Here is a 26,660-nt window from a genome sequence, read left to right on the forward strand (position 1 = left end):
TGTTTTTTTAATTTTCTTTGAACATTTTGATTTATTAGTCATAAAAATGAGGGAAAAAGGGAAGTTTGACAGGGAGTCTAGATCAATCCCATTGGGTAACAAGGTGTTTGTTCCCTTTCCAATTGGCTGTGGGAAGGCAGTGCACCTGGAGGATGGACCAATGATAGGAGCGTGGGGGTGGGGCTCTGTGAGGTGGGAGATTATGATGATACCTCCAGGAATACACCCAACCAGTGTTGGCAACCCAATTGCACCGCAGCCCCTAGCAGCTAACAATTATTAATAACACTTAAACCTTCTGCCCTGTACATAGGAACTTTACATTCTTGGATGAAAAAGAAACATCAGTGGAAATGGTTAATTCATTTTATTATGGTACATATAACATTCCAATTTAATTATTTGGAGAATTAACAGCACAATGATTGGATCTCTCATGATATGGGTATCATATATACACATGCAACATTCACATGCCGAGTAAATGAATGAGATATTACACAGGCAGCTCAGAGTTTCTACAAGATTGAGGGTTGGTTTTATAATGGGGCACAGGGGGCAGAAAGCAGTACAGAAAGTCTAGCCTCTTGGCAACTGGAACACTTCCTGCGTGCAAGTCCCAAAATACATAAAAAGATCTCACTTGTAATATTTTCTGAATACGGGACCAGATTTCAGTTCAAAGGAGCATAATGGGCCTCTGAATACACCCAGTAGCAGAATGCAAGGTTATGGTCGAGTGGTTATAACTATAGTCTGTGCATCAGCCATTCACAAATCTCATGCTGGCTCCCATTGAAACAGACCATTTGGCACAGCTGCTCTATGCCAGTCATTATGCTCCACACAAACATCCTCCCATTTTATTTTATCTAACCCTATCAGCATAAACACAATGTGACGATCAAGGCAAGTTGCCTCCCTGAGCTTGTAAGGAATCAGTTTATATTTTTGAGAACCCTTCTTCCACTGCAGCAGTCTTTATGAAGTTGGGGGGAAATCAGCATCAAAAGTTTTAAATTACAACTCCAACCTTGGTAACATCTCTCCCTTATAAACCCTAACTGGTGAAGACTGCAAACTGGCAATATAGAGAAAGCTGATAGGGGAAAGAGGATTTTATGGATGCATAGAGCTTGCTGGCATGCTTGAGGATCCTGCATACTGCACAAAAATTTCAGTTGTGTGACTGGCCCCAACAACAATCTACAGTAGCTGAGCACCAGGAGTTTTAAGCTCCTTGATAAAACAGCTCACTGCCTACAGAATGTAAAGAAATCCTGGGTGCACATTGTGCTGACCAGGCAATGCTCCAAAGTTGATTCTAATCCCACCCTGCAACTATCAATTAAACTTGATCAGTCTGAAAGCAAATTGTATTTGTACAATGTCTTTCTCAACCACAAGAAGTTCCAAAGTACTTTACAGCCAATGAAATACTTTTTAAAATGCAGTCACTGTTGTAATGTCGGAAACTTGGCAGCCAATTTGCGCACAGGAAGGTTCCACAAACAGCAATGGGATAAATGATCAGAATGGTTTTTTAAAATGTGATGTTGGTTGAGGGATAAATATTAACCAGGATACCAGAGAGACCTCCCCCGCTCACCTGTTGGGAGTTCTGCAGATAGGTTGGGCCACCATTGATATCCAGGCAGGACACAGAATGGAATCGATCGCTAATTCAGCACACCGATTGTAAAATGGGAGAGCAGAGAGCTGCAGTGATGAAGGGCAATGGTCTAAAAGAGGCAGGATGTTTCATAGTGCATCAACAAAGCATATAGCCGAAAAGGAATCTAATTCACCTCATATCAAAAAAGTTTAAAAATCCAATGTGACCCTGCTTCCGTTAAGAGAACCCTGGTTTCCAGGATATTGTGTAAACCGGTGGAAAGAGAATTCCCAACCAACTTACAGCACAAACCATGCTGCTCAACTGGTCGATGCCAGTGTTTATGCTACACACAAAGCCTCCTCGCACCATATCTTTCTATTCCTCTCTCTCTCCTGTTTATCTCACTTCCCCTTAAATCCCCTTAGTTCGCCTCAACTACTCCTGTGGCAGAGTTTTTCAAATATTTTGAAACTTAATTAAAGGGGAAATAGATAAATGCTTGAAAAGGAGACATTTGCAGGGCTATGGGGAAAGTGCAGGGGACTGGGGCTAATTTGGAAAGTGCTTTCAATTTGAGACAATGGGCCATATGGTCACCTTCTGCACTGTAATCTTCTATAATAAGTCCTTGATGCAGCCAGCCAACCATACTTGCAACCCACTGGAAATATGCAAGTCCTTACAACATACTCTCTGCTGATATAAAAACAAGAACTGCTGGAAATACTCAGCAGGTCAGGCAGCATCTGTGGAGACAGGAGCAGAGTTAACGTTTCAGGTCAGTGACCCTTCTTCAGAACTCTCTGCTGAGTTTGTTTCTAAAAGACCACCTAGCAACAGATTGAATTTGAAGTCCAGGACTTAGCCTGGCAGTTGCTGGTTGGTTAAATACATTCCAACTGTCTCAGTCCCTTCCAACCCTCCTCAAGGTCCAAAAGCAACTCAAATCCAAGGAAAACTAGGGGTCGAACCTGAAAATCATTACACCCCCCTATAAAAGGGCAAGCAGACTGTAATATATGGTATACATTTAGGGAGGAAATAATGTACAATTCTACATATGGTACCCATGATGGACCGGGGAACAAAGATAACTTTGATTTCATTGTGAAGTTTTTATTTTAAATATAAAGTTGTGTCATTTATCACCAATGATCAAAGGTTAACCATTCCCATTACTACATACCTCCATGTTCAACACCTAAATGTATAAAGTGAATAACTGAGAATTGGAAAAGCTGATAGTTGTTTCAATAATTTCTATGTGGACTGGGATCAGTTTATTTTTTTATTTGACTTTAGGACTGCTGCATGCAGAGTAACTATGGGGAAACATTTTTGTAAAAAACCTAAAATCAGCTTTAATTGCCTGCGAATGTCTCTCTCCACAGCACAAATGCTTTAGACCAAAAAAGAGAGATAATACAAAAGACGCACAAGAAACTCACACTGTAATAAAGTGTCAAGCTAGTAAAATATTCATGACATTAAAGCAACACTGAATATATTAATCCCTACACCAGGATGAAAGTGTAGACCATTGTTGGCTATTTTTAAATAAGACTTTGGGTTGAGGGTACAAGGCAGCTCAAACTGCACCATTCAAAAGGGATTTGGTCCTTCAAAATTATCAATGGGCAGGAAAGCTCTCCACCTCATTAGAAACTAACCAAACAACTCGCAAGGATGCAAAAAGACTTGCATTTATATAGCACCTTTCACAACCACAGGATGTCCCAAAGACCTTTACAACCAATGAAGTATTCTTGAAGTGTAGTCACTGTTGTAATGTAGAAATGCACCATGATTCTTCCCCAGTCATGGCTCAGGGAAGTGAAGATGAAAAATTCCAGAAGGAGGGGGTAAACCAGTTAAGCAGCAGCACAGAATTAGGGAACGAGTTACTCAGCTACATTCTCTCAGTTCAAAACGAAACATCAGAGAGGGCAGGAATAGTTTCTGAAAGAAGTTTCAGGTCCTGTTTTAATCTTCTCAGCTATAATTTTACATACAGCTCAAAGCAATGCCACCAGCGATTAAAGCGTAGCACTGGTCGACACCCACACTCTGCTACTTTTGAGGGTTTGGGGCTATTTATTGCCTGTGGTCTATGCAGGTCTCTCGCTTGCCACTCAATTCCATGCTTCACAGGGGAACTGATGGCGCATCTCAAGAGGAAGATGGAAGTAAGAATGCCTAGGCTGTGTGAACATGCATTGTTGGCCAGGCTGGCAAAGAGGGGGCACCCACAACAGCACTGGATGGTCAACAGACTGTCCTCTCCTGGACGAAGTGACAGCAGCTGTGGGATGATGACAATGCCTTACAGGGAGACAATATGTTGGGGAGGGGGACTGAAGATCAGGAAAAGAGGTCACTATAAGCACCACTGTGCCATAAATTAAGCATTACGCCAATCCAGGTGTCAAGCCATATTTATTTTATTTATGTAGAGATACAGCACTGAAACAGGCCCTTCGGCCCACCGAGTCTGTGCCGACCACGAACCACCCATTTATACTAACCCTACAGTAATCCCATATTCCCTTCCACCTACCTACACTAGGGGCAATTTACAATGGCCAATTTACCTAACAACCTGCACGTCTTTGGCGGTGGGAGGAAACCGGAGCACCCGGCGAAAACCCACGCGGTCACAGGGAGAACTTGCAAACTCCACACAGGCAGTACCCAGAATTGAACCCGGGTCCCTGGAGCTGTGAGGCTGCGGGTGGATATTAACAGAGTATGGTAGCATAGTGTAATGTTACTGGACTAGTAACCCAGAGACACAGGTTCAAACCCCACCACAGCAGCTGCAAGAATTTAAATTTAGTTAATTAATAAATCCGGAATTTTAAAAAATAGTATCAGTAATGGTGACCACGAAACTACTGGATTGTCCTAAAAAATTATCTGGTTCACTAATGTCCTTTAGGGAAGGAAATCTGCCGCCCTTACCTGGTCTGGCCTACATGTTACTCCAGAACCACAACAATGTGGTTGACTCTTAACTGCCTCTGAACTGGCCTAGCAAGCCTCTCAGTTACATTCATGGTGGTGGATTGTCATTATCTTCTCAAGGGCAAAAAATACTGGCCTACTCAGTGTGCCCACACCCAATGAATGATTAGGCAGCACACCTTCAGGTATTCTGATGCAACCTCTGACCTGCAACGGATATCAGGAACCTGGAGTAGGCTGCTATCTGGTTCTAATTTTCCAAGGGACAAGACATGAGCAAAGGATTCTGAAAGGGTTAAAGTAAAAAGTTCTAGTTTCCAATTCCATGTTAAATTAGAAACAAGGCTGGCAGGAACTGTGCAGTGAACAACCAATACATGGATTAAAAAAAAACTTTTCAACTGCCTAAAAGCACAGGACTCTTGACGGGGTTTGGTTCCAGATAGTAGTTCTCCAGTAACTTGCCCAAATGACTATTCCGTTCATGTGCAGCATGAGTGTGTCTGGACTCGTGTCATCAAGACTATTCATCTGCAGGGCCATCACAGTCCAGTTCAAGTCACAAAGCAGATGAAGGATCGAACCTGGGATCTTTCTGACCTGCATCATGGCTGTTTGCCACATCCTGAAATACATGACTGCAATGAGGCAGCTGGGTGGTGCTCAATGTGGGCTGATAAATTTGATCTTGACCAACACCAGTGCTAAGGTTTTGCATTGAAAGGCCTGAAGCAGACACTTTGAAAATTAACTGGTGAAGGAATGGACAGGTTTTACACATTTATTCTATCTAAACATTAAAATATACTTGGACAATAACTTCATGCGTCCACCGATTTCTATTCATGATTCCACTCCAGCTGCTGGGGTAGAGACATCAGCTGTAGGTACTAGAGTTTAGAAGAATGAGAGGTGATCTCATTGAAACTTATAAAATTCCTAAGGGGTTTGTCAGGGTAGATGCTGGGAGGATGGTTTCCCCTGGCCGAGGAGTCTAGAATTGGGGAGGTGGGGGGGGGGGGGGGGGGGGGGCGGGGGTGCAGGGCACAGTAAAATTTGCTGGGCTACAGGGAAAAAATCAGGAGAGTGGGACTAATTGGATAACTCTTTGACAGAGCTGGCACAAACAGGATGGGGTGAATAGTTTCCTTCTGTGTTGTACCATTCTACCTCATGATGGAGCAGTTTGGTGAGGCCCCGCACTTGCCTGGTACATGACAGGTTGGCTGACACTCAGTCAGTACAGTATCTCCTCCCAGCCAAATGTTGTGAGCTCCCTCGTGCCAATCAGCTCACACCAAAGGAAAGAAAGCAAAAGACTTGCATTTCTATAGCGCCTTTCACAGCCTCAGGATGTCCCAAAGCGCCTCACAACTAATAAAGTACTTTTTGAAGTGCAGTCACTGTTGTAGGGAATGTAACAGCCAATTTGCACACAGCAAGCTCCCACAAACAACGTAATAATGACCAGATAATCTGTTTGTGTGACGTTGGTTGAATGATAAATATTGTCCAGGACACCGGGAAGAAGTCCCCTACATTTGTTTTGAAGTAGTGGCTATGCGATCGTTTACATCCACCCGAGAAGGTAGACAGGGCCTCGGTTTAATGTCTCATCCAAAATATGGCACCGCCAACACTGCAGCACTCCTCAATACTGCCCCGAAAGTGCAGCACTGGGAGTGTCAGCCCAGATATTTGTGCTCAAGTCTCTAGACTGGGACTCAAATCCACGACCAGAGTTCTACCCACTGAGCCACAGCTGACACAGTTCTTCAGTCAACTTGGCCACTACTTTCTCATTAGATCCACAGCCTTGGTCATTACTCCACTCTGGAGCAGTGTTGGGCACATGGAGATCTCTTTTTGCAGTGGTGCATGGATATTAGGACTGAAAAATGAAAATACAAATTGTTGAGATTAGTCTACAAGGAACTTGTTGCAAAATCAGATGCCATATTGTGATCCAGGTCTTTCACTTTCCTAAGTTAGCCTTTCCACATAAAAAAAAAAGTTTTAAAAGACACAGTCACTCCAATCTATTTCCTCCTTACTGAAAGGAGGTTAAAAAAGGTAAAATTAAGGCTGTTCAGGGAGACTGGTTTTTAAAGTGAAGCACACATTGCATCTCTTGCTCTGCTTCACAGCAGAGTTGCACCAAGTTTCTATAAAACAGAGCTTGGTGCTGCACTTGTGGCTGCGAATCTTGTAACACAGCTGCCCTCACAAGCAGAGCTGAAAGTAGATTAATTCATAGCCTGCAACAGTTTATCCTGACTTGCACATTCATTAATACCCAGTTGTTGCAGTTTAATTATTCAAATCATCTATTCAATTATTCAAATCCAAACTACCCAATTAGTCAGTCATGTTTACAGACAATTTATTTATATTATCTGTACAAATAAAATCACTCAAACTTTTGTTACTTCATGTTCAGACTGCATGCATAATTTGTTAAATACAAAAACATTTACATTAGTTCCTAATTTACAGGCCCTATGTGTTGGGCTCACTCCTTGTTCTCTGAATGTTATCTATGTCCTACCTTGTGAAGATGAGGTTTCAAAAATTCCACACCCAACTTCTGAAATGAGACCACACCAGTGAACTATGCAGTGTTTAACTAGTCTGCTTCAGCCTGTACTTAAATGCTGGTGAGATACATCCCAGCACTGTGTTACTGATAGCCCACAATCTGGTAACGGACAGCTGTTTATTTATTTCTTCTTGTTCAAATTGAAATTGCTATAAATTTATGCACACAATTTCACTGTTAACTCATTCTCCTTACTTTCCCCAGACGTTCCCCACTGCCCTCCCCCTGCCGATTCCATCAATGTCCCCCAGTATAGCATTGCAACAACTTAAAACAGATTCAGAAATGGGAGAAAGGGGGAATTCTGTTGGGGGGAGGGGCGGGTGAGTGCCAAGAGTAAGCTGCTCAATGAAAACCTGCTGCTTTGAAATCATAGAGTGCAGAATAAAGCTCCCGCATGTTGGGAGCAACCATTTAAAGAACTCCCTGAAAGAGAGATCACAGCGCAGTTTTACAACAGTACATTCACCTGAATCAAACACATATGGCAGATGCTATAAAGCAAGTGAACTATTCACCTTTTGGAACCTATGCCCTTAGCTTTAGGCTTTGAAATCGGATACGTTTACATTCGAGGAGACATGGCTGCCTCAGGACAGCTGCACTCAAACATAAATTACCCCAGTCTGGCCCAAGACTGATGGCATCATACAGCAAAGGTATGGCTACAGTGGCGCTGGTACTGCTCTGGTGCCCTCCAGGTTCCAATGCACGGTACTCCTGCAGCTGTGCTATCAGGGTGAACTCCCAACGCACAGCAGGATATCAGGGTGAGCTTACTGGCTTTGCTAATGGCAGCTGATGGAACCACAGCAATACAAACACAGCTAATGGCAACATACTTGATGGAAGTCCCTCCTGTTGCAGCAAATTTAAACACCTGGAGTTGGCCCCACAGGTTTGCACTCCACTAATGTGTAGTCACTCAAGGCCAGAAGAAAAAAGAAATGGGAAGCTCGCACAGTCAGAGTGAGCCTGGAATCGTCAGTGTCTTGGAAATAAATGCAATTTAAAAGTAGTAACTAGTGTATATGGCACCTCATCACCCAAACATCTCAAATCACTTCATACAGCAAGTTACTTTCCAGATCTTTACAGGGACTCGGTTTAACATCTCATCAAAAGGACAGCGCCCCTGACAGTGCAGCACTCCCACAGTAGTGCTCTTTTGCATCAGACCAGATTACATTCTCAAATTGTGCTGTGGGACTTAAACCCACCAAACTTGAAACTCAGAGATGAGTGCTCTGCCAGATGAGCCAAACTGACATGGCATTTGCTCAGTAAGTAGTGGTCAAGACTTAACCAAGAAAGGAAAACAGGACAAAAGCCTACGCGTCAGTGTTTATAATATTTCACTGTGTGGTGATTATGATGGATGCAAATCCATTTTAAAATCAGATTACATGAACAATCACTTGATATTGCATACATGTTACCACTAATTCTATAGAACTGAGAGTACATATTAAATATACTATATTCTCTTTTTCTACCTATTTGTTTTTTAGCTTTTTTTTAACCTATGAATTTTGATTCAAACAGCTGTACTAACTGTGCTGAAGCAAAATCATTTTTGGCAGGTAAAGAAATGAGATAAAATTTAAAAATATTTCTTTTTTTAAAAAAAAAGATGGTACAGCTGTCTACACATTAAAAAATAAGTGCAGCCAATTCTTTGGGCCTGTTCAAGGCAGTGGCCACTGTCCAGTTAACAGTCCCCCATTGGCTCAGCATTAGCCCCGGATTTCCTCATTTACCCAGAGTCTTGACTGCAACATCAAAGCCTTTAACAGAAGTGTAACCTCAAATCCAAACCTTTTATCGTGTGTTTCAAACACTGCGACAGATATTCCACCCCACACATCACACTTCTGTGCTGACTGTTAGTCAGTCTCTACCTTACTGTCCGCCAGCAAAGAAAAAAAAATCACCTTTTCCATCCAGCCCAGAACTAAACTCAGTTATAAATCTAACTAACACAGAGCGGAAAGCCACATTAAAATACTAATCTTTACTGTACAAGAGATAAGGAGGAAAATGGAACACGAGAAGAAACCCTCAGAAATAAAAACAAGTAGTGCTGGAAATACTCAGCAGGTCTGGCAGCATCTGTGGAGAGGGATGCAGAGTCAACGTTTCAGGTCAGTAACCCTTCATCAGAACCCGAATCAGAAACTGACCTGAAACATTAACTCTGCTTCCCTCTCCACTGATGCTGTCAGACCTGCTGAGTATTTCCAGCACTTCTTGTTTTTATTTCCGATTTCCAGCATCTGCAGTATTTTGCTTTTAAGAAACCCTCAGAATTAGGTAAGGTAGAGTTACCCAATAGAGGGACTGATTCTTATAAAGTTCCTTTACAGCACATGAAAAAACGCGTACATCAATCCAGCTCGGCTAAAATTATTTTTTTCCCCATTATGAATGAGAAATTAATTAAGGCTTCTGTTTCTGGGAAATAAAACGACAGCACCGATCTGGTTCTCGGATGTGACTTGTACCAGAAGCATCGTGTACAATGACTGGGATCGACATGAGCTTGTGGACTGCATTCCAGAATTTGCATATTATATCACAGGTTGTACTTCACCAGCATGCAACTACCTGTACTGGGGAGGACAAGGAATGGTAAGCTCTTAATATGTTGAAATCACACTGTGCCATACACAGTAACCAACAGTTAACTAGTTTGTATGATATTCCTCTGCTCTTTCAACAAAGCCACTGATTCGTTTAAAATAAATGCATTACTTTAAGTTGATGTAGCCTACAAATAAATTTCATACAAACGCGCTGACGATGTGATTTCCACCTTTTTTAGTTGAACTCAAGACTTTTTCATAAATTGAACAACAGAATTGAGCTGTTGTGTGGAGTTTGCACCCAGCTCTGTGGAGAACTCCTTCAGCAGTTAGAGTGCCCTCTTTGTAATTTGCATTGGTTGTCAGTTGTTTAATTCCTCATAACGTGGTAATGAAAATCTTAGATCTGATGAGCTCAATAACACTGGTCACCTATTCCATGCAGTGTTCCCGGGGTCATCAAGGAGATCATAGCAACAGATTGGACCATCAGCAGTAATGAGTCATTGAGGAGTGAAACGATTATTCACACCTGTGAGATTTGCTCACTAACCTGCGAGGGTGCATTTCGGCTGCAGTTCCACTTTAAAAGTCAGGAAACGATGATTTGTGCTCGTGCTCATGAGTTTCCCAACAGCAGAGAAAGAGCGAAAGAGATATTTGATTGCTGGTGTGCAGAGGACATTTTTTTTTTAAAGTCGATGTTTAACCCTACTGGATACCAGAGTGAGGTGCACACATGTGATTTAGCCACATGTACAACACATGCGACACTCAACAGCTAAGACAAAACAGTTATTCTTTTTTATAAACTTTGTTCTTGCAGGTTGTGTACCTTGCACCAAACACTGCAGTGAAATTCAGTTTTAAAATTGGATGGCACATTTTAATATACAAGTTTACATTGTGTCTCAAGCTGAGCAGCACATTCCAACAGCCTCCAGAAAAACATCTGAAAATATCCTCCACACATCACCAACCCATGGTAATCACAACAAATCAACTCTCTCCCATCTTGGGACACAACAGAATCATTAAGAAAAAATTCCAGGATTAGTAATGTCTTATGGCATCATCTTTATCTTCACGATCACGTCAAACCAGTGACATCCCTGCAGCAGAAACACGTTTGGCCTGCTGGAGTTACCTATGGCTTTTAGAATTTGTCATTTTCCGCTATCCCTGTGTCCATGTTGCAGGATCCATGATCTCATCTAGCAATGCCTGGGGGGACGAATTTACATATTAAAAACTACACCTCAGCCGGAAAGACACCAGCAGTTGAATTTTAGTGGGAATTTAAGTTGAGGTATTTGGGAACTCCGTTTGAACGGGAGAGACTGAGATAGACCAGCAAGTTCCAGCTCCATATCTTTTAAAGGGGCAGCATAGGCATGATGGGATGAATGGCCTCCTTCTGTACTGCAAGATTCTATGAAATCGGATCACTCACCATTAACACCAGTTGGTGAAATCTGTGGCCTGGGCAAAATGTCCAAACTCTAGCAGCAAGTTGTGCTAGGATCAGTACTGGCATTATAATCAGTGGATAAAATATGGAAAAATGGAGCAGAAAATTTTAATGAGCTAACTTTCGGCACAGCTGCATAATTCAGCTCCAGGCAACCTGCAACATGGACATCAGAATCTGTTTTGTCCTTAAATCAGTAGCAACAAATGGAAAACAATTATTGAAAGTTTGGATTTGAAGAGAGCAAAAAAAAATGCTTATGAGCTGAATTCTGATCCAGATTAAATTAAGGCACCAGAGGTTTTAAAGAGAAACTAAACAAAAATAAAATTAAGAAAAAAAAAAAAATCGCACAAGTTGATAATAGAAAAGGAGTTCCTTATACAAGTGTTCTGAGGTGGAGGTCTGTGGAATAGTATTTTCTATGAAGAAACATCCTGAATTTGTTGTGGCTTTTTGATGATCAGACCTGGCCGCTGGTTAATTTTTGAATTAAAGGTACCTAGAAAAGAAAGACAAGGTAATACTGAGAGAGAATTGTAAAGAAATATCGCCTGGAAGCTATACTTTGAGTTATACGTGGATGCTATTTTGCCTCATACGAACATTCAAAAAAAGGAGCAGAAGTAGGTCAGTCAGCCCTTTGAGCCTACTCTGCCATTCAAAGAGATCATGGCAGATTTTCAACTTCAACATCATTTTTTTGCACTATCCCTGTAACCCTTGATGTTTTTAATATGCAGAAAACTATCAATCTCAGCCTCGTATGACCCCTATTTATGAAGGGACCATCACACTAGAACTCCCTGCTCATCTTCATCCTATGAGACCTTTACCGCCCACCTGAAAATGCAATAGGGCCCTTGTGTTAATGTAAAGGATGGTACCTCCAAAAATATAGCGCTCTCTCCATTTATCATTTGAAGTGTCAGTCCAGATTAAGTGCTCACCCCTGTGCTCGCTCCTGGTTAAACAACACCTCAATTTTAAAATTCTCATCCTTGTTTCCAAATCCCTCCATGGCTTCGTCCCTCCCTATCTCTGTAACCTCCTCCAGTCTTATAACCCTCTGAGATCTCTGCGCTCCTCCATTTCTGACCATCCCTGATTTTAATTGCTCCACCTTTGGCAGTCGCGCCTTTAACTGCCAAGACCCTAAGATCTGGAATTCTCTCACTAAACCTCTCCGCCTCTCTTTCTTCCTTGAAGATGCTCCCTAAAACTCACTCTTTGACCAAGCTTTTGGTTATCGGCCCTAATATCTCCTTATGGGGCTCAGTGCCAAATTGTGTTTAATAACTCTCCTGTAAAATGCTTTGGGCCATTTTACTATGTTGAAGGCGCTATATAAATACAAGTTTTTGTTGTTGAGTGGGGTTCGAACTCAAACTGGTCAGTCAAGAGGCGAAAATGCTGTCTCTGAGCCAGGATACCCAGAGGAAGATCCGTGGTTCTCATTTCTATGGGCCTCACTTGGAATATTCCCTTAACAAAACTGTAACTATGCAATAAATTGCCCTGTTACTTGATTGAATGATTTTGAAGTTTTCCAAATGTACAAAGCATTTACTGGTTAATTTAACAAAAGTGTTTATATTATAATTTAGAATTACTCTGGTGCTAGAAAGAAACATGGTACTGACCTTTGTTAGATCAACTCCTGTGAGAGCGTGGACGGAGGCAGGGATCTCGGCTAACAAGCGAGTGACCTCAGACGAAACGCGGTTACTGTCTCCTCCAAGAATGACAATCTCATCCGTTTTAGCAAGAGGAGCTGTTACCTCCGCAGCGATCTGGATGAGAGACAGTTCACCGTGATTACAAAGGAATTATGTTATGACAACACAAATGCCTCCCACCTCTCCACTCACTCATCATTAGGTTAATCCAGATACTTTTGAGCAAATTTCCTGTTTTCCCTTCTCTAGCAACCATATCTTTTTGGTTGGCTTCTTACTTCCTCAGTGCAGAGTGCCACAGATTCTAGCTGTAGCAGTGTGTGTTAAACCCACTGAACAACAGGGACTGAATGGATGGGTGGCTTAAATATAATTGGATGGATGAAATTCCTACAATTGCCAATGATCTCCGATCCAAATCTCCAACACGCACGGCCAGCTTGCAAAGCTTTGCACCAGGAGTGCACGCTCCTAAAGTTCACCCTTACACCCATAGGACACCAACCAGGGCTGATAAACAGTAGTCAAATAGAGACATGAACAATAAAGGGCCTATTGAGATGGCAGAACCAGAGAGTTAGAGGATACAATCACATGCAAGGTGCATCATTTATAAACTTAGAATTTTCAATTTGCAAGTGCCGGCTCTACTTCTCTCCCACTTCCCGTTTCCTTTTATGTAATTTCATTTCAAAAGTATATCCAGTTCCCTCTTAAGTTATGTAACTGACTCTACCTCAATAACTATTTGCTTACATAACCCTGTGTGATAAAACCACTTCCAGTTTTCCCTTTTCGTTGCTCTAGTGATTACTCTGACCCATTTGTTAGTGGTTCACCAACCAGGCAGAGAGGTTTTCAACAATTTACTCTCTTCACAACAGTGTGATTACGGATGGCATGGGATGCAACTGAAGATGCATCTTCACCTTTGCATCACCTTCTCAAGGGCAATTAGGGATGTGCAATAAATGCTGTCCCAGCCAGCGACACCCACATCCCACAAATACATAAATAAAGAAAAAAATCACCAGGTTACCTTTGGAAGGGCATCTAGCACCAGTGCCATCTTGGCTGCGCTTCCATACTGCTGGTAAGCTGCTGCCTTCAATCTCATTTTCTCAGCATCAGCTTTTCCGATAGCTACGATAGAAGAAGCTTCTGCTTCTCCAATCTTGCGGATCTTTTCTGCTTGAGCCTGGGCGATCAGCACCTGTTTCACTCTGGAAAAAAAAACGAGAGAGGTAAGAGAGCCGTGGAGGCAAGAGTGACCAAATAGGAACGCAAAAGAAAAGACTTGCTTTTATATTTTGAGAAGGTGGCATAGCGGTAGTCCATGGTACTCCAGAGGTCCAGGCTAATGCCCTGGGACACAGGTTCAAATTCCACCACGGCAGGTGGTGGAATTTAAATTCAATTAATTAATAAATTCAATTAATTAATTAAAAAATCTGGAATTGAAAGCTAGTCTCAGTAATAGTGCCATTGTTGTAAAAACCATCTGGTTCACTAATGTCCTTTAGGGAAGGAAATCTGCCGTCCTTACCTGGTCTGGCCTACATGTGACTCTAGACCCACAGCAATGTGACTGACTCTGAACTGCCCTCTGAAATGGCTTAGCAAGCCACTCAGTTCATGGGCAATTAGGGAAGCGCAATTACTGTTGTAACGTAGAAAACAAGGTAGCCAAATTTGCATACAAGTCTCAAAAACAACAAAGTGATAAAGATCATCTGTTTTAGCAATGTTGATTAATGAGGGATAAATATTGCCCAGAATCCTCTCTGCTGTTCTTTGACTATACTGGCTGTGGAATCTTTTATGTTGGGACAAGGCCACGGTTTAATGTCTGATCCGAAAGATGGCACCTCCAACAGTGTCAGACTGGTATTTGTGCTCAGGCCTCTGGGTCCAGATTAGAGTGTAGCCACCGAGTGGCATCAGTTCATATGAAAATGAAACTGTTACTACACAAAAAAAAAATCAGGTTTGGAGCAAACTGCAGCACTCCTGACTGGACATTCTACGCTGAGCATAGATTCTGATCACTTTTTTAAATTATTCGTTTCATGCAAGTGGGCATCGCTGGAAAGGCGAGCATTTGTTGCCCATCACTAATTGCCCTTGAGAAGGTGGCGGTGAGCTGCCTTCTTGAACAGCTGCAGTCCATCTGGTGTAGATACACCCACAGTGCTGTTAGGAAGGAAGTTCCAGGATTTTGACCCAGCAACAGTGAAGGAACGGCGAGATAGTTCCAAGTCAGGATGGTGTGTGACTTGGAGGGGAACTTGTAAGTGGTGGTGTTCCCATGCATTTTCTGCCCTTGTCCTTCTAGTTGGTAGAGGTCGTGGGTTTGGAAGGTGCTGAGTAAGGAGCCTTGGTGCATTGCATCTTGTAGATGGTACACACTGCTGCCACTGTTGTGTCGGTGGTGGAGGGAGTGAATGTTTGTGGATGGGGTGCCAATCAAGCGGGCTGCTTTGTCCTGGATGGTGTCGAGCTTCTTGAGTGTTGTTGGAGCTGCACCCATCCAGACAAGTGGAGAGTATTACATCACACTCCTGACTTGTGCCTTGTAGATGGTGGACAGGCTTTGGGAAGTCAGGAGACGGGTTACTCGCTGTAGAATTCCCAGTCTCTGACCTGCTCTTGTAGCCACAGTATTTCTGTGGCTTGTCCAGTTCAGTTTCTGGTCAACGGTAACCCCCAGGATGTTGACTGTGGGGGATTCAGCAATGGTAATGCTGTTGAATGTAAAGAGTAGATGGTCAGATTCTCTCATGCTGGATTTAGTCATTGCCTGGCACATGTGGCGTGAATGTCACTTGCCACTTATCAGCCCAAGCCTGAAGGGAGGCACACGTACTTTTGCCCTTCTGCAACCTCCTGCATTCGGAAGGCCTCTGCTTCTGCCGGCCTCTTCACTGTCCCGATCAGCTCCTTGTCCATACGAGTGATTTCTTTCTCCTCAATGTCGATCTGCTTTTTGCGCTGGACCACTTCGATCTCTATTTCTTCCTGACGGATTTTCTGCTGCTCTTTGGCTCCCTGAAGCTCATAAGCCAGCTGAGACTCTGCTTTCTAAATGTAGCCAAGAAAATGCAAACAAAGTATTAAAATAACTCGGCCCAGACAGTGACTTGAAAGCTTTAATCCCCACAGTGCTTGCAGGCCATTACAAATTACGCTCAAACATTTTCTTTTACACATTTTAAAATTACACTAAACATTTATTTCTCCTTGGCTAAGGCAGTTGGTGAAAAACCTACTTCAAAGCCTCTATCAAGAGCAGAATTTTTTTTTTTAAAGTACAACAATGTATCCTGACAGTACATGTGTCTGCATTGAGAACTTATCCACTGATAGTCACACTCATTCTGACTTGGACATCTGTGACCATTCTCACGTAGCTGGGTCAGAATCCTAGAACTCTCTACCTAGCAGCACCTTCATCATCACAGACTGCTGCAGCTCGAGAAGACAGCCCACCACAACCTTCTCATGGTAACTAGGGATGGCCAATAAATGCCAGTGATGCCCACATCCCAAGAATGAAAAAGGGTGGCGGGGGGGGGGGGATGAAAGAGAGAGAGAGAGAGAGAGAAAACGTAATTAAACCAGGAACACCAGCAACATCCTAGATGTATTTCCTGGTGTCATGTAAGCCTCCACCCGCCAAGAATGAGGCACACTGGTTTTGTCGTATGAATATAACAGTGGTTAGCACTGTAGCCTCACAGCTCCAGCGACCCGGGTTCAATTCTGGGTACTGCCTGTGTGGAGTTTGCAAGTTCTCCCTGTGACTGCGTGGGTTTCCTCCGGGTGCTCTGGTTTCCTCCCACATGCCAAAGACTTGCAGTTGATAGGTAAATTGGCCAGTATAAATTGCCCCTAGTATAGGTAGGTGGTAGGGAAATATAGGGACAGGTGGGGATGTGGTAGGAATATGGAATTAGTGTAGGATTAGTATAAATGGGTGGTTGATGGTCGGCACAGACTCGGTGGGCCGAAGGGCCTGTTTCAGTGCTGTATCGCAAAATAAAAATAAATATTGATTCTGAACTGTTGCTGGAGTAAGGAAATGACTTGAACAGATCAGCCTTGGCTGGAAAAAACATTTGCATACTAACAGACGGTGCTTGTGTAGACAAAGGACCATTCCCTGACACATGAGGGGGTAGGCGGTGGCGTAGTGGTATTATCACTGGACTAGTAACCCAGAGACCCAGGGTATTTCTCTGGGGACATGGGTTCGAATCCCACCTGACTCCCCAAACCCTGTCCACCATCTACAAGGCACAAGTCAGGAGTGTGATGGAATACTCTCCACTTGCCTGGATGGGTGCAGCTCCAACAACACTCAAGAAGCTCGACACCATCCAGGACAAAGCAGCCCGCTTGATTGACACCCCATCTACAAACGTTCACTCCCTCCACCACCGATGCACAGTGGCAGCAGTGTGTACCATCTACAAGATGCACTGCAGCAATGCACCAAAGCTCCTTAGACAGCACCTTCCAAACCCGCGACCTCTACCAACTAGAAGGACAAGGGCAGCAAATACATGGGAACGCCACCACCTGCAAGTTCCCCTCCAAGTCACACACCATCCTGACTTGGAACTATCTCGCCGTTCCTTCACTGTCGCTGGGTCAAAATCCTGGAACTCCCTTCCTAACAGCACTGTGGGTACACCTACCCCAAATGGACTGCAGCAGTTCAAGAAGGCAGCTCACCACCACCTTCTCAAGGGCAATTAGTGATGGGCAATAAATGCTGGCCTGGTCAGTGAGGCCTACATCCCATGAATGAATTAAAAAAAAAATTCAACCCACAATGGATGTTGATCACTGACAGTGAGGGGGTGGGGAAACGCATTGCAGGGTCTGCTGGAATGATGCAATCCACAGGGGTCAGGACTTGTTGGACCAGCTGGTCACATGACTACCTGGCTGTTCCAGGGTTTTTTGAACTAGCCACAGAGAGTTTGGGAAAAGACTGTTTGCTCCTGGACTGAGAAGATCTCTCCTGTCTGCTCTCATCTCTTTCTCACAAGCCTTTGAATCCGCTGAAGACACATGAACCCCAAGAGAGAAAAGTCTCCTACAGCCAACAAGATTTAAGAAGAATACTGGGCCCCAACGAAAAGCAAGATCTACCTACAATCAATGATTTTACAGTGAGCTCGAAGAACCCCAACAACAACTTTTCAGATATTGCCTCAACTTTTCCACTATATTCTTCTGCTGCTCTTTTCTGTCTCTATTTGCATGTGTGTATCGCATATGCATGCTAGCGTGGGCGCGTTGCGTATCCGTAGGAGTCAACCGAATTAGAGTTTAAGTTTAATAAATTTAAACTTTTCTGCTTTAAACCTAAGAAAGCCAGTTTGTGCTGGTTTCTTTGCCTTATAATTGGAAAGCGGTGAACAAGGATTCACCAAGGGGAGCTAAAAACATTGCGTTTAAAAATAAAACCCTGTCACAGTAAGACCAGGTGAAGTCTGAGAGGGACCCCAGGCCCCTTTCTCACCTGGTTGTTAACACCTGGTCACTGCTAAGTTAAGCCGATCTTGGCCAGGACTCCTATAGGGCACTAAAGTTAGCCTCAGGATTGGAAAGGGGTCATGCTCCTGCTTCTGATCACTGCTCAATAAGCCCTGTGGGCTTCTCTATGATGTCAAATAATCGAGACACGTCACAATGGAAGCGTGGCCATTTGAAGCAGATACTGGAAAATGACCATGTGGAACTGCAACCTAGCAGAAATATCAGCACCTTCAGCACTGCAGGGACAGGGTTACAAAGCTGAAGGAAATGAAAATGAGTGTGATGGGAGAGCAGGTCCATCAGCACTTGACAGAAACAAAGACAAGTTGACCTTTCAAGAAACATCAATCAATCCTTCTCTTTCAGCTGCTGAAAAGACTTATTGTGTATTTAATGCAGATGGAATTTAATATAGAGAAGTGTGAGGTGATGCATTTTGGTAGAAGGGGCAGGGAGAGGCAACATAGACTTAATTGGCACAGTTATAAAGAGTGCACAGGGACAGAGGAACCTGGGGGTTCATGTGCATAGATCTTTGTCAATGACAGGACATACTGAGAGCATGGTTAGCAAAACATATGGGGATCTTGGGATTCATATATAGAGGCATTGAGTACAAAAGCAGGGAAGTTATGCTGAACCTTTATAAAGCTCTGGTTAGGCCAAAACTAGAGTACTGCGCCCAGTTCTGGTCACCACACTTTAGGAAGGAAGTGAGGGTCCTTGAGAGGGTGCAGAGGAGAGTTACCAGAATGGTTCCAGGGAGGAGAGATTTTTTAGCTACAAGGTTAGGTTGGAGAAGCTGGGTTTGTTCTCATTGGAGCAAAGGAGGTTGAGGGGAGATTTGATAGAAATATACAAGATTATGACAGGTTTGGATAAGGTAGACAAAGAAAGTGTTTCCCATTAGCTGATGGGACAAGGATTAGTGGACACAGATTTAAGGTTTCAGGCAAGAGATACAGGCGGGATGTGAGCAAGAAATTTTTTGTTTTACACAAGTAGTAATGACCTGGAATTTGCTGCCTATGACGGTGGTGGAAGCGGAGACGGTGAATGATTTCAAAAAGGAAATTGGAAGGGCACTTGAGGGAAATAAACTTGCAGGGCTATGGGGTTAGAGAGGGGAAAGGGTCTGACTGGATTGTTGTAGAGAGCCAGGATGGACTTGATAGGCCAAACAGCCTCCTTCTGTGCTGTAATGACTATGTAGCTGTACAGAACCTCAGTGAGGCCACACTTGGAATATTGCGTACAATTCTGGTCACCACACTACCAGAAGGATCTGGAGGCTTTGGAGAGGGTACAGAAGAGGTTTACCAGGATGTTGCCTGGTCTGGAGGGCATTAGCAATGAGGAGAGGTTGGATAAACTCGGATTGTTTTCACTAGAACGACGGAGGTGGAGGGGCGACATGATCGAGGTTTACAAAGTTATGAGCGGCATGGACAGAGTGGATATTCAGAAGCTTTTTCCCAGGGTGGAAGAGTCATTTACTAGCGGACATAGGTTTAAGGTGAGAGGGGCAAAGTTTAGAGGGGTTGTGCGAGGCAAGTTCTTCACACAGAGGGTGATGAGTGCCTGGAACTTGCTGCCGGGGGAGGTGGTGGAAGCAGGTACGATAGCGACGTTTAAGAGGCATCTTGACAAATACGTGAATAGGATGGGAATAGAGGGATACGGTCCCCGGAAGTGCAGAAGGTTTTAGTTTGGACAGGCATCAAGATCGGCGCAGGCCTGGAGGCCCGAATGGCCTGTTCCTCTGCTGTACTGTTCTTTGTTCTTTGTATTCCCAGCATTCTATTACAGGGTTACTGAATAGTTCAAATTCAATTTTTATCATAGATTCCAAAAAGATTCTTTTTCAGGTCGAGAACCCCTCCCCACTCAGCCCACTTTACAGTGTGTTCTTTTCCTCTGGTGACAACCTCAGCGAAACAGCCATGAGGAGGGGGCACAGATCATGGGATCCGATTCAGATGAAGGCCCTCCAAACCCATCTGCTTTCCCCCTTCCAGAACAACAACCTACCTCTATTGCCCTGGTATCAGAGTATTATTTTCTCTAATCCATTGAGCGTCTTGTATCCAGTCACTGTTCAACATTCCCTTTAAAGCTCATCAAGTTGATACTCACAGCTCAACCGTAGACTTTTAGGTTAGCCTCACTGCTCTCCTCTGCCCTGCTACTAGGGCCTGAATGGCCCCTTTATGTTATTGCATGACCTCTCCCATTTTCTTATCCCACATAGCAAGGCTGAGACATGGAATCCAACAACAGAGAATTACAGAGTTCTATGAAACGTTGGCTGGACCACACTTGGAGTACTGTGCACAATTCTGGTCCCCATATTATAAAAAGGATTTGGAGGTGTTGGAGAAAGTGCAAAAATGATACCAGAACTGAGAGGTTAGAACAATTAGGAAAGACTGAACAGGCTGGAACTCTCCTCCAGAAATGAAGGAGTGACCCGAGGAAAAATATTTTTATGCGAGTAGTTTGGATCTGGAATGCGCTGCCTGAGAGTGTGGTGGAGGCAGGTTCAGTCGAGGCCTTCACAAGAGAACTGGATAATTATCTCAAGAGGAAGAGTTAGCAGGGCTACGAGGAAAGGGTGGGGGAGTGGGACTAGGTGAATTGCTCTTGCAGAGAGCTGGCACAGACAAGACGTGCTGAATGGCCTCCTTCTCTGCTGTAACCATTCTATGATCCTAAAATGAAGGGGTCTAATAGGGTAGAGGTAGAGACAACTTATTCACTTGCAGGAGAGACCAAAACTAGGGACCAAAAATCTAAGATAGCCACGAATAAATCCAGTAGAGAATTCAGGAGAAACTTCTTTATCCAGAGAGTGATAAGAATGTGGAACTCTATTACATGGAGCATGAGGCGAATAGCATAGATGCATTTAAGGAGGAGCTGGATAAACACGAGGAAGAAAGGAAGAGAAGGATATGCTGATAGGGTGAGATGAAGTAGGGTGGAAGGAGGCTCACGTGGAACATAATCATCATCATGGACTAGTTGGGCCAAATGGCCTGTTTCTGTGCTGTAAACACGATGGCCTGAATTTTACTGCAGGCATCAAGACCCCGATGTTGAGGGGAAAAGTGGGTCCTGAGCCTGCACTTGCCAGCAGTGGGACCGGCTCAGTAACTTAACCACAGGCGGCCTCCCCATTGCCTCCACTCCTGCCGCCTAGGGGCTAGTAAAATTCAGGCCAATGTAAATCAGATAAACTCTTGACACAATACTCTGCGGTGCCATGAAGACTCAACAATTTCCAGGTTGCCAAGAGCTCCCTGGTCTCATGTTAAGTGGTTCAATTTGCCAGTGAGAGTGTGAGAGGCACCTGCAGCGCACAGCCTGTTGAACAGAAAAAAAATACCTACCTTTATATTTATTTCCTGATTAAAGGATGCCTTCTGCATTTCGAATGCTCGCTTGGAGTCAGCCATCATGGTATCAGCACTATACTTAACATCCATGGCTTCCTTCTTGCATTCAGCTTCCTGTGCATTTTGCGGGTGGAGAAAAAGCAAAAGATGGATCAAAACTCAGGCACTGATCGACAACACAAACATACTGTTTAGCAAGTCAACCTCAAGCAGTAAGTGTCTTAAATGGTTAACATCGCGACTAATTGAGTCATACGAGGTCTCAGCTACCATCCTGGGTCTACGATGAGTTTGCTGCTCTCGGATGGACTGACTGCAGGTGATCGCAGTATCTGTGGCTGAGGGAACAGGAGATGAACCAGAATTTCCACTCTCGATTATTATCCAGTAATCAGGCGAGTAAAGGATTGGGGTCGGCTGTAATATTCCCTGTGCCTGTGGTTGCTTTAACTGTCAACGTTTGCCGTCTAAGCTTGGGCATGAAATACTGTCACTTGGCTGAGATTAGGGTTGCCAACCCTCCAGGGTTGCCCTGAAGTCTCCAGGAATTGAAGATTAACCTCCAGGACACTGCTGCGAGCAAATCCAGATAAAAATCAGAGGAATATTAAAAAAAAAATTCATGCCCTTTGAACACTTATTAGTTATAAAAGTAGTGCTGATAGGGGGAAAAGAGTTTGTTTCATCGACAGTCAAGATTAATTCAATTGGGTAACAAAGGTTCTGTTCCCTTTCCAATTGGCTGTGGCAAGGTACTGAGCCTGGAGGATGGACCAATGATGGTGGCGGGTGGCAGGGGCGGTGTGTTGGATGAAGCCTCCGGGAATACATCCAACCAGCGTTGGCAACCTTAGCCGAGACACGAGAGATTGACTGCACTGAAGCAACAAGTCAACATCTTGAGAGGAGGAGGTGTGAAAGGAGAGATAGCAGGAAGATGTGGGAGCAAATATCATGTACTTTTCCTCTTATACATAATTGCCAAAGAGCGGAGTCATTTTGCACGTGGCAATGTTATTAAAGGGGCCAACCCAAGTCATTCAGAAGCAACACAAATTTAGCCTGACCATTTCAACACTGTTAGAATAAATGATCTATGGATTCTTGGCTTTTGACACCATACAAAAGTAAGTAATGTAAGGGGTTATGCATCTATGTCCCTCCACACCCAGCCACACATATACTGCTGGAACGATTAGACTCAACGCCACACTGATGCTCTAGAAGCTTTGTGGTTTAGTGATTTGTGAATCACAGTTACCCGTATTCCGGCGTCTCTCTCGGCTTCTGCCACTCCTATCTCTGCGTCTCTCTGCACTATTGCTGTCTGCGACTTCCCCAATGAGCTCAGGTACTCCACTTTGTCGTAAACATCCTGTAACACAAAGAGGAGGAGCTTAGAGAACAAAAGAGGCCACCAACACCTCGAACAGCCATTCAGAGAAAAACACTTAATCGCAGGAGTCAGCAATGCAGCCCATGTTGGGGAAAATCAAATCCAACCCAAAAATGGAGTGAATGCAGTATTGGAGAATTGAATCATAGACTGCTACAAAACAATAAACAGATAGTACACCAATGTTTCTCTCCGCATGAACCATTTACGCTAATCCCACTCTCCTGTTTGCTTTAAAGAGCCAATGAACAGGATGGCCTTCAAACAAATGGAAGATTTCCAGATCTGATGTAAAGTCCTGAAACATTAATTTGGGTTTCTCTCTCTCCGCAGACGCTGCCGGACTGGTTGAGTGTTTCCAGCATTTTCTGATTTCTTTTTTAAACAAAAGACTGATTTCAGGTTATAATTGCTGAAGATTGACAATGGTGAACATGTTGGTAAAGGATTCAGTGAAACTAAATGCTGGATTTCGATGCAGAACGTTTTGGTGCAGAAACAGGTCACGCACTCCATTAGCTCTGTGCTGGTGTATTTATTGGACCACTTAGTTTAATTCCACTCTCCAGCTTGCTCCCCACAGCCTTTGGTGCTCCTCTTTTTCAAGCAACTAACCAATTCTCTTTTAAGAGTTTACTTTCTTCCCATCTTGGCTTCGGATAATTCTCTGCACACAGATCTCTGTATTTCTACAAGCGGCTACAAAAGCAGGTCAGAGGCTAGGAATCCTGCGGCGAGTAACTCACCTCCTGACTCCCCAAAGCCTGTTCACCATCTACAAGGCACAAATCAGGAGTGTGATGTAATACTCTCCACTTGCCTGGATGGGTGCAGCTCCAACAACACTCAAGAAGCTCGACACCATGCAGGACAAAGCAGCCCGCTTGATTGGCACCCCATCCACAAACATTCACTTCCTCCACCACTGACACAACAGTGGCAGCAGTGTGTACCATCTACAAGATGCACTGCAGCAATGCACCAAGGCTCCTTCGACATCACCTTCCAAACCCGCGACCTCTACCACCTCGAAGGACAAGAGCAGCAGATGCATGGGAACATCACCACCTGCAAGTTCCCATCCAAGTCACACACCATCCTGACTTGGAACTATATCGCCGCTCCTTCACTGTCGCTGGGTCAAAATCCTGGAATTCCCTTCCTTACAGCACTGTGGGTGTACCTACCTCACATGGATTGCAGCAGTTCAAGAAGGCACCTCACCACCACCTTCTCAAGGGCAATTAGGGATGGGCAATAAATGCTGGCATAGCCAGTGATGCCCACATCCCATGAAAAGAAAAAAAAATTCTTATTCTCTGCTTTTTCAACAAAGGTCACCATGTTTCTTAAAAGCATCCATCACCAAGCTCAACAGATATCCATGTGGTAACAACTTTTTCTCTAACAAAATTTATCTGCATTTCATACCCACCCCCCTCAAACAAAGCCAAAAGTAGCTTTTAAATTAAGCTTTGGAAGGTTGTCTGCTGACCTAAAGTTTTAGCCAACTGACAGTCAACCTTGTCCCCAGCTAAGGGCTGTGGCTCTCACTGAGTTCCTGATCTCAGCCATGCTGGAGGAGGTGCACAGAATGAAAACCCTTCCCCAGCGGTGAGAGACGGAGGGAGAGATCAGCAGAAGAACCAAATTGGGGGCTATTTGAGAGCAACATGGGGAGTCAGAAAAGGATTGTACATTTAATCCAGACTCTCTCAAACTCCAGTGTGAGATCATGTTGGAACTGCCAAAGTCAGAGACAAACACAATATTGGCAATGACAGAACAATTTCCATATTAAAAATTCATAGGAATTTGAAGAATGCCATGAGTAAATATTACTGACAAGCCTGATAAAACAACTAAGGAGCGTCCTGAACAAAGAGGCTGAATTGTCACTTTCTGGAGGCTATCCTGTGATGTGGAATTTACTGGTGAAACTTAAGGTCAGGAAATCACATTACTTTAAATCAGTGTTGCTTTACAGGGCATTTTCACCCACAAGTTAAAAATGTTTCAATAACCATTGTAAGTAACAAGAATCAGCCAGTGGATGTTGGCTCACAATGCAAATTCCCTGTATTTCTGCACTGACTGGAAAGTCACTCAGATTGCAAACCAGCACCTTCCAAATTGTTTCCATCCCCGGTATTTGGTTAATGCATTAGCTCATGTTGACCATGGGCCTTAATGATTTAGATTTAGAGATACAGCACTGAAACAGGCCCTTCGGCCCACCGAGTCTGTGCCGACCATTAACCACCCATTTATACTAATCCTACACTAATCCCATATTCCTACCACATCCTCACCTGTCCCTATATTCCCCTACCACCTACCTATACTAGGGGCAATTTATAATGGCCAATTTACCTATCAACCTGCAAGTCTTTTTGGCTGTGGGAGGAAACCGGAGCACCCGGAGGAAACCCACGCAGACACAGGGAGAACTTGCAAACTCCACATAGGCAGTACCCAGAATTGAACCCGGGTCGCTGGAGCTGTGAGGCTGCGGTGCTAACCACTGCGCCACCCAATGATTAATGTTTAATCCTTTCAGAACTACGGTACCATTTCTGCACCAGAGTAAGGGGAACTCAATTAGATTTCAAGTCAGAGAATTCCCAAGTTAAATCATTCATGGATTTCACTATTTCTGCTCAGCGATAAGCGTTCGGCTCAGCTGGACAGATTTTCACTTTCGAGTCATGTGGCTGTGGGTTCAAGCACCACTCTAGGGCTTGAGTGCATTGTCTGAGATGACAAATTAGTGCAGCACTGAGGGAGGTATTGTTCTCGAGAAGAGATGACCAAACCAAGGCCTTGTTTGGCTGTTTCAGTCATTCGAGCAGATGTTGGAAATCCCATGACACAATCATTCTCACTGCCCTGGTCAACATTCCTTCCATTAATATAAACACTTTGTAATTGTCAATTCCACTTTGCAAAATGATTGTTGCATTTACGTGCACAGTCATTGCAAGTAACATCATAAAGGTCAGTCCTTGTCCAGTGAAACATGAAAAATGCATATTTTTTCCAAATGAGATATATTTGGTTATCATAGGGTTAAGCTATTACATATTTCCAATGTTTATAAATGCAAGCACAGCATATACTGTGACAGGTCTTAAAATATAAACCAAAAACTCTCACCACATTCTTAACATGGTTTTAAAATTTCAGTCTAAAAATAACACAGCCCTAGAGAACTACATGGAGTTTCGTCAATGTGTGCTTCTAATATCACCGTGTGGGTTTCCTCCCACAGCCAAAGACTTGCAGGTTGATAGGTAAATTGGCCATTATAAATTGCTCCTAGTATAGGTAGGTGGTAGGGGAATTGAGGGAAGGTGGGGATGTGGTAGGAATATGGAATTAATGTAGGATTAGTATAAGT

General features: G+C 43.7%; 1 protein-coding gene across 2 annotated transcripts in view; it reads right to left on the reverse strand.

The window, feature by feature from the left end:
• Nucleotides 1-352: 352 nt before the first annotated feature.
• Nucleotides 353-26,660, reverse strand: part of LOC137346836 (flotillin-2-like) — a 122,350-nt gene continuing 96,042 nt past the window's right edge. For both annotated transcript variants that reach the window (XM_068010756.1, XM_068010757.1), the window contains 6 exons: nucleotides 23,126-23,239; nucleotides 21,859-21,978; nucleotides 15,783-15,997; nucleotides 13,956-14,139; nucleotides 12,881-13,030; nucleotides 353-11,739 (listed from right to left, as the gene is read on the reverse strand). In XM_068010756.1, the coding sequence (XP_067866857.1) occupies nucleotides 11,701-11,739; nucleotides 12,881-13,030; nucleotides 13,956-14,139; nucleotides 15,783-15,997; nucleotides 21,859-21,978; nucleotides 23,126-23,239 (822 nt within the window). In that variant the 3' untranslated portion in view covers nucleotides 353-11,700. The remainder of the gene's footprint in view (nucleotides 11,740-12,880; nucleotides 13,031-13,955; nucleotides 14,140-15,782; nucleotides 15,998-21,858; nucleotides 21,979-23,125; nucleotides 23,240-26,660) is intronic.

The sequence above is a fragment of the Heterodontus francisci genome, chromosome 30 (assembly GCF_036365525.1).
Source record: "Heterodontus francisci isolate sHetFra1 chromosome 30, sHetFra1.hap1, whole genome shotgun sequence".
Classification (NCBI taxonomy): Eukaryota; Metazoa; Chordata; class Chondrichthyes; order Heterodontiformes; family Heterodontidae; genus Heterodontus; species Heterodontus francisci.